Genomic DNA, 15,797 nt, shown 5'->3' with positions numbered 1-15,797 from the left:
TTTCAATCCTCATGAATTGCAAAATACATATTGATAAGTTCATATTTTGAAATGGTTTCTCTAACAGGATTATACACGCAAGTAGATACATGGTGTAAGTATGGCCTTAGAAAATAGTATTTTTGTTTATTTTACGACGCTTTATCAACTGCAATGGTTATCTAACATATGAGTGTAATGTAGGTGATAAAGCCAGTGAAATGAGTTCAGGGTCCAGCGACGTAAGTTACCTAGCATTTTCTTTTTATAGGATGTGGGAAAGCTGTGGAAAACTCTCAACTAGGTAACTTTTCCCAACCAGGATTTGAATCCAAATCCCCTCGTTTCACAGTCAGACAAGCTGATCGTCACTCCACAGCGGTGGACTATAAAATAGTTTTCCAAACAATAAAATTTGCAAGTTAAATGTGACTCATACAAAACATCAAAGTCTTTTCTTAGAAGATAATTCATTAAACTCACCTTGAAATCGTTTATTTTTGAACCATAGTTGATACGTCCTTGATTTTCCACAAGTACCTGGATTCTTGAATCCACTTGCACTGAAATTGGTAAGGATGTGATTTTATCAGCTCGACTTAAAATCCCCTTGGGTACCTGTTCAACAAAATTCAACTTCAATACACAGTACTATGTTATTTTTATGTTATAAAATGTCAGATAAAAATGACAAAAGCTTCTCAATCGAATAATAACAGGCATTCCCCATATTTATTCTGCATTTAATTTCCTCCCGAATGTCATTTATATTTGTTACTGTTGCTCCAAGATGTTTGAATTTTTTCACCTCTTCAAAGGATAAATTTCCAATTTTTATATTTTCACTTCGTACAATATTCTGGTCACGAGACATAATCATATAATTTGTCTTTTCGGAATTTACTTCCAAATCTATCTCTTTACTTGCTTCAAGTAAAATTTCCGTGTTTTCCCTAATTGTTTGTGGATTTTCTTCTAACGTATTCACGTCATCCGCATAGACAAGAAGCTGACATAACCCGTTCAATTCCAAATCCTCTCTGTTATCCTGAACTTTCCAAATTATTAAATGGGCAAAATAGTAATTAAGAGGAATCTGTATAAGTAAACATACATCATCTTAATCAGGCAATGATGTGCGCAAAGGATGCAAACAGAACACAAGTAATAATAAAACCATTATTTTTGCTTACATTATTCACGAGCACGGTGCCTCTGTCGCTGATGTCAGGGATGCTGAACAATGCTGGGTCTGTTGCAGGCTCAGTCACAATTGTTTCATACAACACAAATCCATATTGCTGATTGAGTGCTTCAAATGTCTGGGGAAACAGATCTCTAACTGGATACGTTCCCAATCCCTCTCTCACACTCAGATCCAGAAGGGACGCAACTGGAGCGAGGCTGATCGTACCATAGTCACCTTTGGGCGCAGATGCTGTCACCGTGATGTTTGGCAATGGCAGGAACTGAAAACACATTTTAGATGACAATTTAGTAGGCCTACACTATTATTATTATTATTATTATTATTATTATTATTATTATTATTATTATTATTATTTTTTATATTTCGGTTATTTTACAGTATCGATGGATGGCCGTGACGTCATTGACGACGTAAGTTATTGCATTGTATGTTGGCGGTAAATGGTCGATGGATCCATAGATGGAGTTGTGGTGTACAGTAGTCTATTTTGACATTTAAATATTTTTGACACTTGAAAGTTTAATAGTTCTTTTGTTGAGAGTTTGATATGGAGGCAGATATTCTGTTAGATATAACCGACCGATTACTTTGTCCAATCATAATTTGGCCAGTGTGGAGAGTTGTTTTATTTTTTAAGGCTCTATGGAATTATTTCATCGCAGTGTGTAAAGACTTGTGTAGATTGTGGAGCATAGTGTAAGGTAAAGACTTGCAAACGATCTGAGAAACGTCATTATCCCTACGGATTTATTCCTTATGTATGTAAAAGAGGACAGCTATTACGAAAAATACATTGTTTGTTTGTTGTTAAATACTTTATTGAACAGAATATGGCATTGATGTATGCATAGCTGCATTGTTTTACTGTATTGGAAGTCGATTTAAATATTAATACATTTTGTGATTGTGATTTTGAATTTTGTTGAAGACGAGTAATATTTCTTCATTTCTTGTGTACTCTTTTAATTTTTATGTTGTGTAAAATGTTACATTTTTTTTGTCGTGTTATATGATGTGTGGAAGTTTTGTTGGTACAGAGAATAGTTGGGGGTTTAGGAGATACAGCCCCTGAAATGCTGTAAATTTGTATATAGGGTCTATTATATGCTATGGTTTTCATAAAATTTCTTACGAAATTGGCGATTATAATACATTAATTCAAAATATCCACTGTGTATAGACTACAAAAATAATCTCGACGTCATCAATGACACCACGGCCATCCATTGATTCTAGGAAATTACCTACCATATATTTCATCAAACTGTTCTGAAACTCAGCAGTCATAGTTAACTTATCAGAACAATCTGTAACATCACTACCATTGGTCAATGAAAAAGTCGAACCGATTTAATGCTGAATTAAAAACCTGGTCCAAAACAGTTATTGATAAGTGAGTGGTTGCAATGCTTGCCACTGGTCCGAAGTTCACGGCTTCAAATTCAGCCAAAGGCAATTGATATTTTTAAGTGTCATAAAAATTCTTGTCATTTCTTCCTTCAGATGAGGAAATACGGCTGAGGCTGTCGAGTGAAGAAAAATTACAGTTACTTCCTGTCCATACTCTCTGCTTGGCCTATCTATCTGTCTGTCTGTCTATCTAAAAACCTTTTTACGATATGCGGCTTATATTTATACCAAGTAACATTCTAAGTGGCACAGATGAAAGTGCTTTGATACAAACAAGAAGAAGAATTGAAAGAAAACACAGTGATGTGTTATCAGGGTACGAAATAGGGCAGCAATATTTTCATGTACTTACATGTATACATTAATATGACGTTGCACTTTCCCATATTTACTACAGAACTTTCATTTTCTCCCTAACACATGTGCTGACAAGGACTGCTTTTTTCTTAATTACATTTTATTTTCTTACTCAGTAAGCCAAATTCAAACATTTGTTATTTTATACAGTTAAAGTAATCACAACTTGCAAGGGAACTGAAGGAGATAACATAGACTTACTTTGCCAATTGCTTCTCGAATAGCGGAATATTTATCTGTAAGATCTCCTGCTTCTGTAAGTGGGGCATCGTAATCATAAGATGTGAGCTGTGGTTGGTATTTGTCCCCATAGTTGGCACCTGTGACAAATACACAATTTTATTATGTAGGTCTAATAATACGATCATACCTTAACAAACTGTGTAAAATTTCTATGTTTTATATGTAACCAAATTTCCATTTTTCTTTTGCAAATAAAACCATGTGTGCACAGATAATTAAGTAAATGTTCTAAAAAAAATCAGCGTATTTTGAATACCGTATGTAAGTTAATATATGTTATGGTTCTTCATTTTTATAAACACACTTTTAACACTTATATATCAATGATGGTACTTCTTTACCGTCTTATTACTTAGTATTTACCTAGTCTAGGCTTTGGACGATGAAGAACAAGACTTCGAAACTAGTCAAGCAAGGTAAATACTAAATATTAACACTGTAAAGAAGTTTGCAATTTAATCAGTAATATTATGTTAGCCTATTTCTTGAAATGGTAAGAAATATTGTTAAACACAGACATATTATACTACTTCAAGACTTTTAGAGAATAGCACATTCTAAAGGTTTTAATGAAACGATGAAAGTTTAATATGGGTTGCAAGTTCATTGTTTTAATTAACTGATAAAGACAGTAGAATAAACAATGGTGGAATCAGAATATGAACATAGTAGTTCTATGTGGCGAAAGCAACATTCTGTCTATTCTTGGCAGTTATAAAGTTCTTCTTGTCATAATAAATATGTACAGGTAATAAATTGTAAATGTTTCACTGTTGCGTCAGTGCACTATATACGGTATATTACAGAAGAAACTCAAGTTATAAACATCTTCAATTTGTAAATTTGTTAATTAGCTGGTCAACTGCTTATAATAGTTTTAAATTCCTTTGAGTACATAAATCAAACGAGTCTTTTTAGAGAGTTCTGCTTGCTTTTAGTTACTTTACTTTGTGTTCATAAACGACAACGCTTGAAAAGGTTAATGTTTTAATTGAATTAATGCAACGACCAGAATTTGACATTCTCTCCACTGCCCAAATGCATATCCATCTTGCCCATGCATTGCTTGTCCCAACCGAGGGTGATACTGTATTTCTACCCTTGGGCCTACTCCGACTGCGATTTCTTAGAAATGGTTGTAAATATGTATAGGCCTACATCACAAAGAGTTTGCAAACATTTATATTTTTTCAACTTTTTAGTGGGTTTCTTTAATCGAACCATTAAAATCATTAAGTGTATTTAGTTATAATTGTTATAAATTTTGTAAATATTAACTGTATTAACTCTGATAGAGATTGTGGCTGATATTATCAGGCAGTAAATGTCACTTGACGATATGTGTCAGAGGAAGAACAATAATTACTTTTATACATCTGAAGTCTGATTAAGTGATCAGTGTAATATGTAGCTAGCTAGTCAGCGATGTATGCAATGAAGAGGGAAGGAAACTGGCCACCCTATCCCATTACCTCCTGGTTTAGTTACCTCATGAGTGATGCCTTACTGGTGTCACTTATGAGGTTCAAACCTGTCTTCGGACAGCTGACTAAACAACAAACAACTGTGTTACGAGGTACATTAAATACCCATCATATATAAGTACCGGTGTAGAATATAAATCCAAAAAACACTGGAAATGTAAACAAACTTTTTGTGATATGTATTATTTCAGATAATATTATAATCACTGATGTAATCAATAAATAAATAACGACTTCACTGTGTCAACATTATACATTTTTGGTGTTATGTTGCCTAACTGACTAGTTTCGATATTGTTTGCATCATCGATTTATTTATCCATTTATTTATCCATTTATTTATCCATTCATCCATTCATTTATTTATTTATTTAATTTATTTAATTAATTAATTTATTTATTTATTTATTCTATTTATTTAATTAATTTATTTATTTATTTAATTATTTATTTATTTATTTATTTATTTATATTTGTGTGCTGAACAACAGTCAGAGGCCAATTACAGCACAATACACAAACAGAAGATACAAAGGTGCAAGAATAAATAAAATAATATCTTAAATCAAGAAAAACAAACATAAATAAAATTGAGAACAAGGACAGTAAATACTAATAAACAAAACTATTCTTTAAAAGGATTTAAATTGTTCCCATGCAAATTGGCATATTTTATGCATCTACAGACTGGAGAAAGAGATTTTGAATTTCTGTTGTAAAAATTTTTTTTAAATCTTAAATCCTTTGCAGGAATGCGAAGGCTGATAGTGTTTATGATAGACTCACAATCAATATCACCTTTGATAACTTTGCAAAAAAAATTAATAATCAAGATTTTGACGTCTAGAATAAAGACTACAACAGTTAAAATATTTACAGGTAATCTCATATTTAAAGTCAGAGGAATTGGGTATAAATCGAAAAGCTCACACGGAAATAAATTTTCTTTGAATATTTTCCAATTTCACCGAATCAGTTGAAGTAATGGAATTCCAGGCTACAGATGCATATTCAAGTTTAGATCGAACCAAAGTATAGTATAATAATAATAATAATAATAATAATAATAATAATAATAATAATAATAATAACAATAATAATAATAATAATAATAATAATAATAATAATAATAATAATAATAATACTGGCTTTTAAGGAATCCGAAGGTTCATTGCCGCCCTCACATAAGCCCGCCATTGGTCCCTATCCTGAGCAAGATTAATCCAGTTTTTACCATCATATCCCACTTCCCTCAAATCCATTTTAATATTATCTTCCCATCTACGTTTCGGCCTCCCCAAAGGTCTTTTTCCCTCCGGCCTCCCAACTAACACTCCACATGCATTTCTGGATTCGCCCATATGTGCTACATGTCCTGCCCATCTCAAACGTCTGGATTTAATGTTCCTAATTATGTCAGGTGAAGAATACAATGCGTGTAGTTCTGCATTGTGTAACTTTCTCCATTCTCCTGTAACTTCATCTCTCTTAAATCCAAATATTTTCCTAAGCACCTTATTCTCAAACACACTTAACCTATGTTCCTCTCTCAAAGTGAGAGTCCAAGTTTCATAACCTTAAAGAACAACCTGTAATATAACTGTTTTATAAATTCTAACTTTCAAATTTTTTGACAGCAGACTGGATGATAAAAGCTTCTCAACTGAATAATAACAGGTATTTCCCATGTTTATTCTGTGTTTAATTTCCTCCCGAGTATCATTTATATTTGTTACTGTTGCTCCCAGGTAATTTAATTTTTCCACCTCTTCAAAGGATAAATTTCCAATTTTTATTTTTCCAATTCGTACAATATTCTCGTCACGAGACATAATCATATACTTTGTCTTTTCGGGATTTTCTTCCAAACTTGCTTCAAGTAAAATTCCCGTATTTTCCCTAATAGTTTGTGGATTTTCTCCTAACATATTCACGTCATCAGCATAGAGAAGCAGCTGATGTAACCCCTTCAATTCCAAACCCTCTCTGTTATCCTGAACTCTTCTAATGGCATACTCTAGAGCAAAGTTAAAAAGTAAAGGTGACAGTGCATCTCCTTGCTTTAGCCTGCAGTGAATTGGAAACGCATCTGACAGAAACTGACCTATACGGACTCTGCTGTACGTTTCACTGAGACACATTTTAATTAATCGAACTAGTTTCTTGGGAATACCAGATTCAATAAAAATATCATATAAAACTTCTCTCTTAACAGAGTCATATGCCTTTTTGAAATCTATGAATAACTGATGCACTGTACCCTTATACTCCCATTTTTTCTCCATTATCTGTCGAATACAAAATATCTGATCAATAGTTGATCTATTACGCCTAAAACGACACTGATGATCCCCAATAATTTCATCTACATATGGAGTTAATAACAATAATAATAATGATAATAATGATAACGATGATAAAACTGTTATGTTTCATTTAACGATGCTCGCAACTGCCGAGGTTATATCAGCGTCACCGGTGTGCCGGAATTCTGTCCCGCAGGGTTCTTTTACATGCCAGTAAAAGTACTGACATGAGTCTGTCGTATTTAAGCACAATTAAATGCCATCGACCTGCCTCGGGATCGAACCCGCAACCTCGGACATAGAAGGCCAGCGCTATACCAATTGCGCCAACCAGGCCGACTGATGATGATGATGATGATGATAATAATAACAATAATATAATATAATATAATATAATATAATAATAATAATAATAATAATAATAATAATAATAATAATAATAATAATAAACTTATTCAATATCTTTAGGACTAAAAATGTTGAGAGTTTCTATACTATAGAGGTAGTTCGGTATTTTGTGTGATATTTTAAGTTAAAATGCATGCATGTTTCATTTTGGTTCACTAATGTGTAATACTAGGATGAACACCTGTTTTATTGAAAGAATTCGAAATAATGCTGGGCGGACAAAGACAGAAGTACACATGGAGTGAGAATAGAAGGAGAGAGAAAATAAATTGCACACTGTCCACAGTTACGATCTAGAATATTAGTTATATTTACATTCTATATAAGAAGATCCTACCTGCCATGAAGCCAAAATTGGTGCCTCCGAAAAACATATAGAAGTTGACAGAAGCATTGACTGTCAACATCTCCTCCAGCGTCTTTACTATTCCGTCGGCCCCAACTGTCTGAAGATTCTCGCCCCAATGTGTCAGCCAGCCCGGATAAAACTCAGAGTTTACATAAGGTCCACGAGGTTCGTATATTCGCTGAGCCGCAAATGCCGCATTCACATCACCTCCTGAAAATGTGTGTGCAGAGCGGCAACTGCTTATGGATATTTCCAGACATTTTTCTTGCAGGAAGAACATCTAAACCTACTATTTTGTTAACTAGAAAGAAAAGTAGTGATTCTAATTGCAGTGGTTATTTCGTTAATTGTATACTTAAAGTGGCATAAAAAATTTCTTAAACTGAGTCAGCTATAAAGGTGCAAAAGAAATTGTTCTTACAGTTTCATAGATTTAAGAAAGTAATGCAACTTTTCCTGCAGATAGGCATTCTTTATGAGTAAGGGGTTATTTTATATTTCGTAGAGGGAACTTTTTTTTTTTTTGTGTGTGAAGACTATGTAGCATTTTAATTTAAATACTACATTTTTCAATAAAGAATATGTATTGACTATTCCTCGCTTTGTTAAGAATATAGTAATTGGTCACTTAGCCTTATTTTAGATATCTGGTAAAAAGTTTCGTCAAAATTCGTCCACTGCAAAGTGACGAAACAGTCAGATCAAATACAATATGTACTGCTTACATTTAAGTCCATAAGAAGTTTTCTTTAGCCACAATCATTTTCTTATTTTAGAAATAATAAAACACGCTTCTTACCCGAACCGAAGTCTACAGTTGCATATACACCAGGAACCTTCCCACAACGCAGGTAGCCTACGGCGCCCCCATCTGTAGTGTATAGCACAGCGGCATCATTCACGAAGCTGCTCACTATGTCACGAAGCTGTGCTGTGTAGTTTTTGTCACATGCTTCGTAACTGCCATATTCGTTTTCAATCTGTTTAAACATAAGCAAGTTTAGTATATATTTTCACACTAAAATTCCCAAAATACAAAAGCTACTGCAACTTTTTACCTGCACCATAATGATTGGGCCACCATTTCCATATAGCTGAGGTTGTACAACGGTCATCAAGTGGTTGAGATAACGTTCCACATATTCCATGTAGGCTGTGAGAAAAGAAAGAGAGTTAGACTACCAAATATTCCTATCATATCATTACTTATGTATAATAAAAATATTTCATGCTAACACTCTGAAAGTTACCACCACCATCATCATCATCATCATCATCATCATCATCATCATCATCATCATCATCATCATCATCATCATCATCATCATCATCATCATCAACACAGATATAGTCACTGTTGACCTATTCCAGCTTTAGAAGTCATTTGTCAGCCCTTTCATTGGTCTCCCCTGTTCTTCTGATTCATGTGGAGTATATTTCTTTATTAATTCGAGCAGTTTTGATCTGAACATTCGGTTTATATGTTCAATTCAATTCGTTTTGTATGTTGCTAATTGTTTTCCGAGATTGGGGTTACTTTGAATGCTTTCTTTCAAGTGTGACTAATTAAATCGGTTATTTGTGGAACCACGCAAGTCCAGTTTTAGCCAAACGAGTCTATTGTGTTTCTGACATTAATACATGTATTTGGACGTGTGTATGAGAAAGTGAACATGTGCACCTTATTTTTAAGCGATGATGTCACGAAAGTATTTCGCTGAATAGGATGAAATCAAAACGATTTTATGAAGATATATTTTCCTGGTCTAGTCGTAAGAAAAGATGACGCACCTGAGGAGCTGTAGTGTGGGACTTCAACAAAATAAGTGTTTTCACTTTGAAACTTTTAGAATTTTTCTTTTCATTTTGTAATATGAAGGACAAAATACGTTATATACTAAATAGCTTTCACACAAAATAAATACAAACTACTATAATTTTTGCAGCAAATATTTCATGTATTCGAGAAACAACACATGTTCACCAACTTTAGGACATCCTGGTGCTCTTAAATATAATTAAAGGTTGCTTTCAAATATTTAGAAATATTGAAATTCAAATGAAAAATTCACCCTAAAAAGATAAGAACGTAATCCAATATTTATAAGCTGCAGTAAAACTTATAGCCAAGGTTTCTAAAATGACTGATTCAATTGTATTCTGTTGTTCTTCGCACAATTTAATCTCTGAGGATTTAAATCTGGATTCATCTTTGCCTGTAAAAGTTTCAACTTTCACTACCATATAAGAGTCAGGAAGAGCTAGTGTTTTGTGTGTCTCTGTATATAGGCCTAAGTAAGCCTACAAGGTACAATGAATATGAACTGCATTTGTATTTATTGTACCGTTAAACGTACATGCGTGTATCACTGAAGATCATTGCTTCCATGCCTGTGAGTCAGTCTATCAAACAGCGTCAGATTGTTTTTAAGAACTGAGCTTATATACACGATTTTGTGCAAACATGTCAAGGATCTATTGCGATTTTTCCTGGAATTGGAACATTTGGAAGAAAGGGACTGGGAGGAGAAGAATGGCGGAAAAGAATTTGGGCATATAACTTATGGTTAGTCTTCTTCTCTACCTTTCGAGTGATGCATTTTGTATATATTCCAGGCGTTTCCCAATTCTAGATAACTGCTTCGTTTACTATGTCCTGTGTGATGCCTACATTCAGGGCAGTCCGAAAATTTGTGTATTGCTCTTTGTATAATCTTAGATTTAATTTATAGTCACTTAGCTTCGAGGTCATTTCACAACTGTCGACTATGTGTTTGGAGCGATATATTGTTGGATTGCTGCTATCCATCGGCCAATCAACCTTATACTATCAATAGGGATTGGAATCTTGCGTCATCTGTATCTTCTGTGGCAGAAATGACATGATGATCGTGGAAACCACGAAAAACTCCGATCAGATTGCTCGGCCCTGAAATCTGAATCTGGGACCTTCCAAATGCAAGTCCAGTGTTTTATCACGTGAGCCAATTCGCTGAGTCAGTATATTTTATTCCACAGAAACCATGCCAGGTTCCATACGTAAAATTGCAGGCCTATATATATATGTATATATATATGTATATATATATATATATGTATATATATGTGTGTGTGTGTGTCCATAAATAAATAAATATATATACACTATATATATATATATATATATATATATATATATATATATATATATATAACAGCTACATCACAATACTATCGTAGGAGGGAAAATGGGACACAACTTTTTTCTTCAGTGTGACACAATCAGAAGTGTTTCTGGTATCTACAAGTGCAGCGGGCCCGGGTTCGATTTGCGATAGGGTTTTGGAGATTTATCTTCTTCCATAAGGATTGTGTGTCTGGCTTGTGTTTGTCGTATATCTTGTAAAGCGATGGCACTGCACCATGATCAGGGGCATGATCAGGTGAATGTCTAACGTTGGCTCACAACCTTCACGCCAGTGAGGACGGACCGAGAAAATGGCCAAACACCTGACAGATGTTGATATTTTAATTATTTTCTAAATTTAACAGACTATTTAGTTTCAGTGAAGTCATAGTAATGATAACAACAGAAAAAGCGAAAATAGTAGAGGAAGAAGAGCAAGAGGGCATTGAAATTGGTAACAGATTTGTTTATATATTTGTTCATAAATGCATAAATAAACTTATTTGTTTGTTTGATTATTCCTTTACTTATTTAATTTCCTATTTACTTACGTATTTACTGATTCACTTATTTACTTACGAATTTATTTATTTAGTTACTTATTGATTTATTTGCTCGTATTTATTTATTTACTTATGTATTTATTTATTCATTGTTTTATTTATTCATATTTTACTCATTCATCCATGTATTCATTCATTTATTCAATTATATATTTATTTCATTCATTCACTTATTCATTTATTTATTTATTCATTCATTTAGTTATTTATTCATTCATTCATTCATTCCATTATTTATTTATTTTATTCATTATTCATTTATGGGAAATGCCTGTTATCATTCGGTTGAGAAGCTTTTGTCATCTAGTCTGCTGTCAAAAAATCTGAAAGTTAGAATTTATAAAACAGTTATATTACCGGTTGTTCTGTATGGTTGTGAAACTTGGACTCTCACTTTGAGAGAGGGGCAGAGATTAAGGGTGTTTGAGAATAAGATTCTTAGGAAAATATTTGGGGCTAAGAGGGATGAAGTTACAGGAGAATGGAGAAAGTTACACAACGCAGAACTGCACACATTGTATTCATCTGACATAATTAGGAACATTAAATCCAGACGTTGGAGATGGGCAGGGCATGTAGCACGTATGGGCGAATCCAGAAATGCATGTGGAGTGTTAGTTGGGAGGCCGGAATAAGACCTTTAGGGAGGCCGAGATGTAGATGGGAGGATAATATTAAAATGGATTTGAGAGAGGTGGGATATGATGGTGGGAACTGGATAGGTTTGCTCAGGATAGGGACCAATGGCGGGCTTATGTGAGGGCGGCAATGAACCTCCGGGTTTCGTAAAAGCCATAAGTAAGCAAGTAATCATTATTCATTTATTCATTCATTCATGTTGTTATATATTTATCTAATTAATTATTTATTTTATTAATTTATTCATTCATCCATTCATTCATTTATGTCAGGCTTGCAGAAATGGGCGTCAATTGTGGTATACATCATAAGGCGGAATTCATCACTCACCCCTTCCTTCCACTCCCGCGTCATTGACTTGGTAGGGGAGGGGATTTATATTCAGTGTTATGTGATTGCGTACGGGCCACAGAGACGTCATTCAACGCCGGTGGACTGTGGACGGGGAACCAACGTTTTCCCCATACTTCCACCCCTCTCTCGCCAGTTTTGCATCCCTGATTTATGTAGTTATTTATATATTCATTTATTTTATTCATTAATTTATTAATTTTTTATTCATCCATCCATTTATATATTTATTTATCTTTTTATTTATTTATATATTTATTTTATTCATTTATTCATTCATTTATCCCTTTAATTATTTTATTAATTTATTCACTCATCTATTTATTAATTAATTCATTTATCCATTCATTAATTTAGTCATTTATTTATTCATTCAATTATTTATTTATTTTATCCATTCAGTCATTTATTCACTCATAAATTTATTTATTCATTGATTCATTTAGTTATTTTTTATTTATTTATTTATTTATTCATTCAATTATTTATTTATTTTATTCATCCATTAATTTATTAATTTATTCATTCATTAATTATTTATTTATTTTAGTCATTCAGTCATTTATTCACTCATATATTTATTCATTCATTTAGTTATATATACATATATATATATATGCAAACATACATTTATTTATCTATCCATCTATTTATTTATTTCATAAGTTTTTAGTACAAGTTAGGCTATGACAAAAGCGGTAATATAAAAAAAAAGAGTATGAGAATGGAAATGAAGATAGATTGGGACCGGGAAGGAAAATAAATCCTGTACTCAGAGAAATTTATGTTGATACCTTGTTTTCTTGAAGACATAGGCCTAGTCATCCGTCAGACGATACTCTTACGAAAATCTATTTAATTCTCTTTTTGTCATATGTATTTAAAAATCAAACTCGTCTTCAACCTTAAACATATGAATATATTGTAGGTACCAACACTTATTTATAAGACACTAATTACTTACTTGAATCGTTTGAACGAAGTTTCATATCGGGATTCTTGTTGAGCAGCCATGATGGTAAGCCTCCCTGTAAAGCAATGATTATGTTGTACAGACTTTAAAATAAGTATTATATAATATCTGAATACCTTATGTCATATATTTATTATACTATCATTAACACATAATAACTCTTGATATATCTCTTTTCTAGTGTCAAAAGGAGAAAATTGTAATGAGTAATGAAAATACTGAGTGATTATAAATAAATAGAAAACTTCAACAAGTTATAGGGCCAGAAATATTTAAGATATCGAAAATCATCTTACATGGCTCAGTATATACATGCTTGAAGTTTTTCCAACAGTTTACAGATGTTCGATATGTATACCCTGCCACACACGACATATATGAAGACGGAAGTCTAATTCTTGCCAAACGTATGTAACATATTTTCAACACTTTCAACAGTAGCTGTGACGTGATTTTACATGTCTTCTAGATTATTAGGAAGAAGAGGAATGAAGGCTCGGTTTTTTATAGATCCCCAAATAGACTAAATTCACAAGGTGTTGGTCAAGAGCTTCTTGATGGCCAAAGTGTGAATGATTCGTTTCCAATAATTATTGTTGCACGACCAATCCAGCGTTGAGGAAGAGCTCTATCGAGATGATCTAATTTCTAACTTACGTTGAAAAATGAAGTTTTCACTATCTTCATGCACTTGAGGTATAAATAAATTAAAGGAGGATACAGATGAAATTTTGGTCATTTTCAAAGAAAAATCGCTTTTATTTCGTGAAAAAAAAAATGAATCCGCATTCTCTCATTTATATGTTGAGCAAGTTTCAGTATACTGTGGCGCTTGCAAACATACAAATTATACCATATTTAAATGGCTATACCCTGGATTTTGAATTCCATGCAAACTTTACAAGTTGTTTTCTCACACTTTTTCAGCACATTTCGTTATGTTCAAAGTGTAAAGGCTCCCACAATTTCGATGCTAGGAACATGAAAATTTTATTTCTTGTTATATATACTATGGTTAACAAAACACAGTAACATTTTTTGATGAACTGAGTTCTTTCGAAATTAAGAAATAAAACATATTTAATGGACACCAACAATTTAAATTTTGAAATATATATCTTTAAAAATTGTTCGCTCCATTTAAAGACGTAAATTTAAAATTCTGGATAGGCCTACTTAGTGCTTTTCTAACAATATCAGATACGCCATAAAAAGTCATACATGAGATCTAAATTTTGTGGAAAGAGATAAATTTTGAAAATATGGATTTTTTTATTTGAATAACTAAAAAAACCATTCATCTGATCATAATGAAACTTATATGCAAAAATACTTATAGGAAGGTGACGAAGTGTGCAAAATATGAAGTCTCTACCTTAAACAAATTGTAGAAAATAATAATTTCACTTATACCACCCTTAATGAACATGTCGAGATAAGAAGCTCCTGCAACGATGTTTTTTTTTTTTTTTTTTTTTTTTTTAAAAGAAGGGATTATACACCTTTCTGTAGGACATTGCATAAATACATTAACCACTGGAAAATTCCGCACATATTCCATTGTTGCTCTAGAATTTTCATTCCCACATATTCGAATTTTCCGTTTATTTACATTTTCGCTAAGTTGGAATCTCGACAGAATTCGTTTTGGTTAATTCAAACACGTAAAATGCCTTCTCAACGGCAGTGGCGGCCATGTTACCGGAACTGTGACGTGACATAATCGATGTACAGTATATTGATACAAACTAGGCCGTGTCTCAAAGCTCAAGTCTGCACTACACACTAGTGACCAGCAACTAGGTGACTTGTAAACTACACACTAGGGAGCTTCGGAAATGTATGCTTGAAACATGGCCTTCTTCATAGACTATTTTTCTAAAAACTATGACATCACGGTGCAGCACTGAATTAAGAAGTCAGTGTCCTAATGCAGTTTCATTACGAGTTATGTGGAAAAGATAAGGGCTTAATATACTGTATTACAATAATGTTTAAAACATTGTACAGAAGGTACTAACAATGTCAGTGTTCAAAGTTAACGTGTTATTCTACATTATATTTACATTATTTCACTTCCAAAGCATTTTCAGATTTCATAACCCCAATCGTTGATGAGGTATCCATGTTTGTTTAGTGAACAAGTCAACAATCAAGCAAACATTTTCGTTTACTAGCTACTACGGACTTGATTGCTATGCATTATGTAGCTTTGGATCATAACTTCTGACGTCACATCCGGCTTTATAATCACGGATACCTACTACATACAAATATCTCGTGTATCTGCATCATGTGAAAAAGGACGTTCTAAAAGATACCTAAGAAACTTATTCCGATGTGAAGTTGAAGATCTAAG

The 15,797-nt window shown here is 33.0% G+C and overlaps 1 protein-coding gene across 1 annotated transcript in view; it reads right to left on the bottom strand.

Annotated features, from left to right (window-relative positions):
• The window catches only part of LOC138696483 (beta-galactosidase-like), a 77,875-nt gene that overhangs the window by 5,822 nt on the left and 56,256 nt on the right, over positions 1-15,797 (bottom strand). Inside the window, exons 4-10 of the mRNA XM_069821500.1 lie at positions 13,430-13,493; positions 8,805-8,899; positions 8,546-8,726; positions 7,735-7,956; positions 3,158-3,276; positions 1,173-1,448; positions 463-597 (exon numbers count right to left, since the gene is read on the bottom strand). Of these exons, the coding sequence (XP_069677601.1) occupies positions 463-597; positions 1,173-1,448; positions 3,158-3,276; positions 7,735-7,956; positions 8,546-8,726; positions 8,805-8,899; positions 13,430-13,493 (1,092 nt within the window). The remainder of the gene's footprint in view (positions 1-462; positions 598-1,172; positions 1,449-3,157; positions 3,277-7,734; positions 7,957-8,545; positions 8,727-8,804; positions 8,900-13,429; positions 13,494-15,797) is intronic.

Source organism: Periplaneta americana, chromosome 3 (assembly GCF_040183065.1).
Source record: "Periplaneta americana isolate PAMFEO1 chromosome 3, P.americana_PAMFEO1_priV1, whole genome shotgun sequence".
NCBI lineage: Eukaryota > Metazoa > Arthropoda > Insecta > Blattodea > Blattidae > Periplaneta > Periplaneta americana.
Note: the sequence above shows the minus strand (reverse complement) of the source record. Positions and strands in the feature narration are given on the sequence as shown.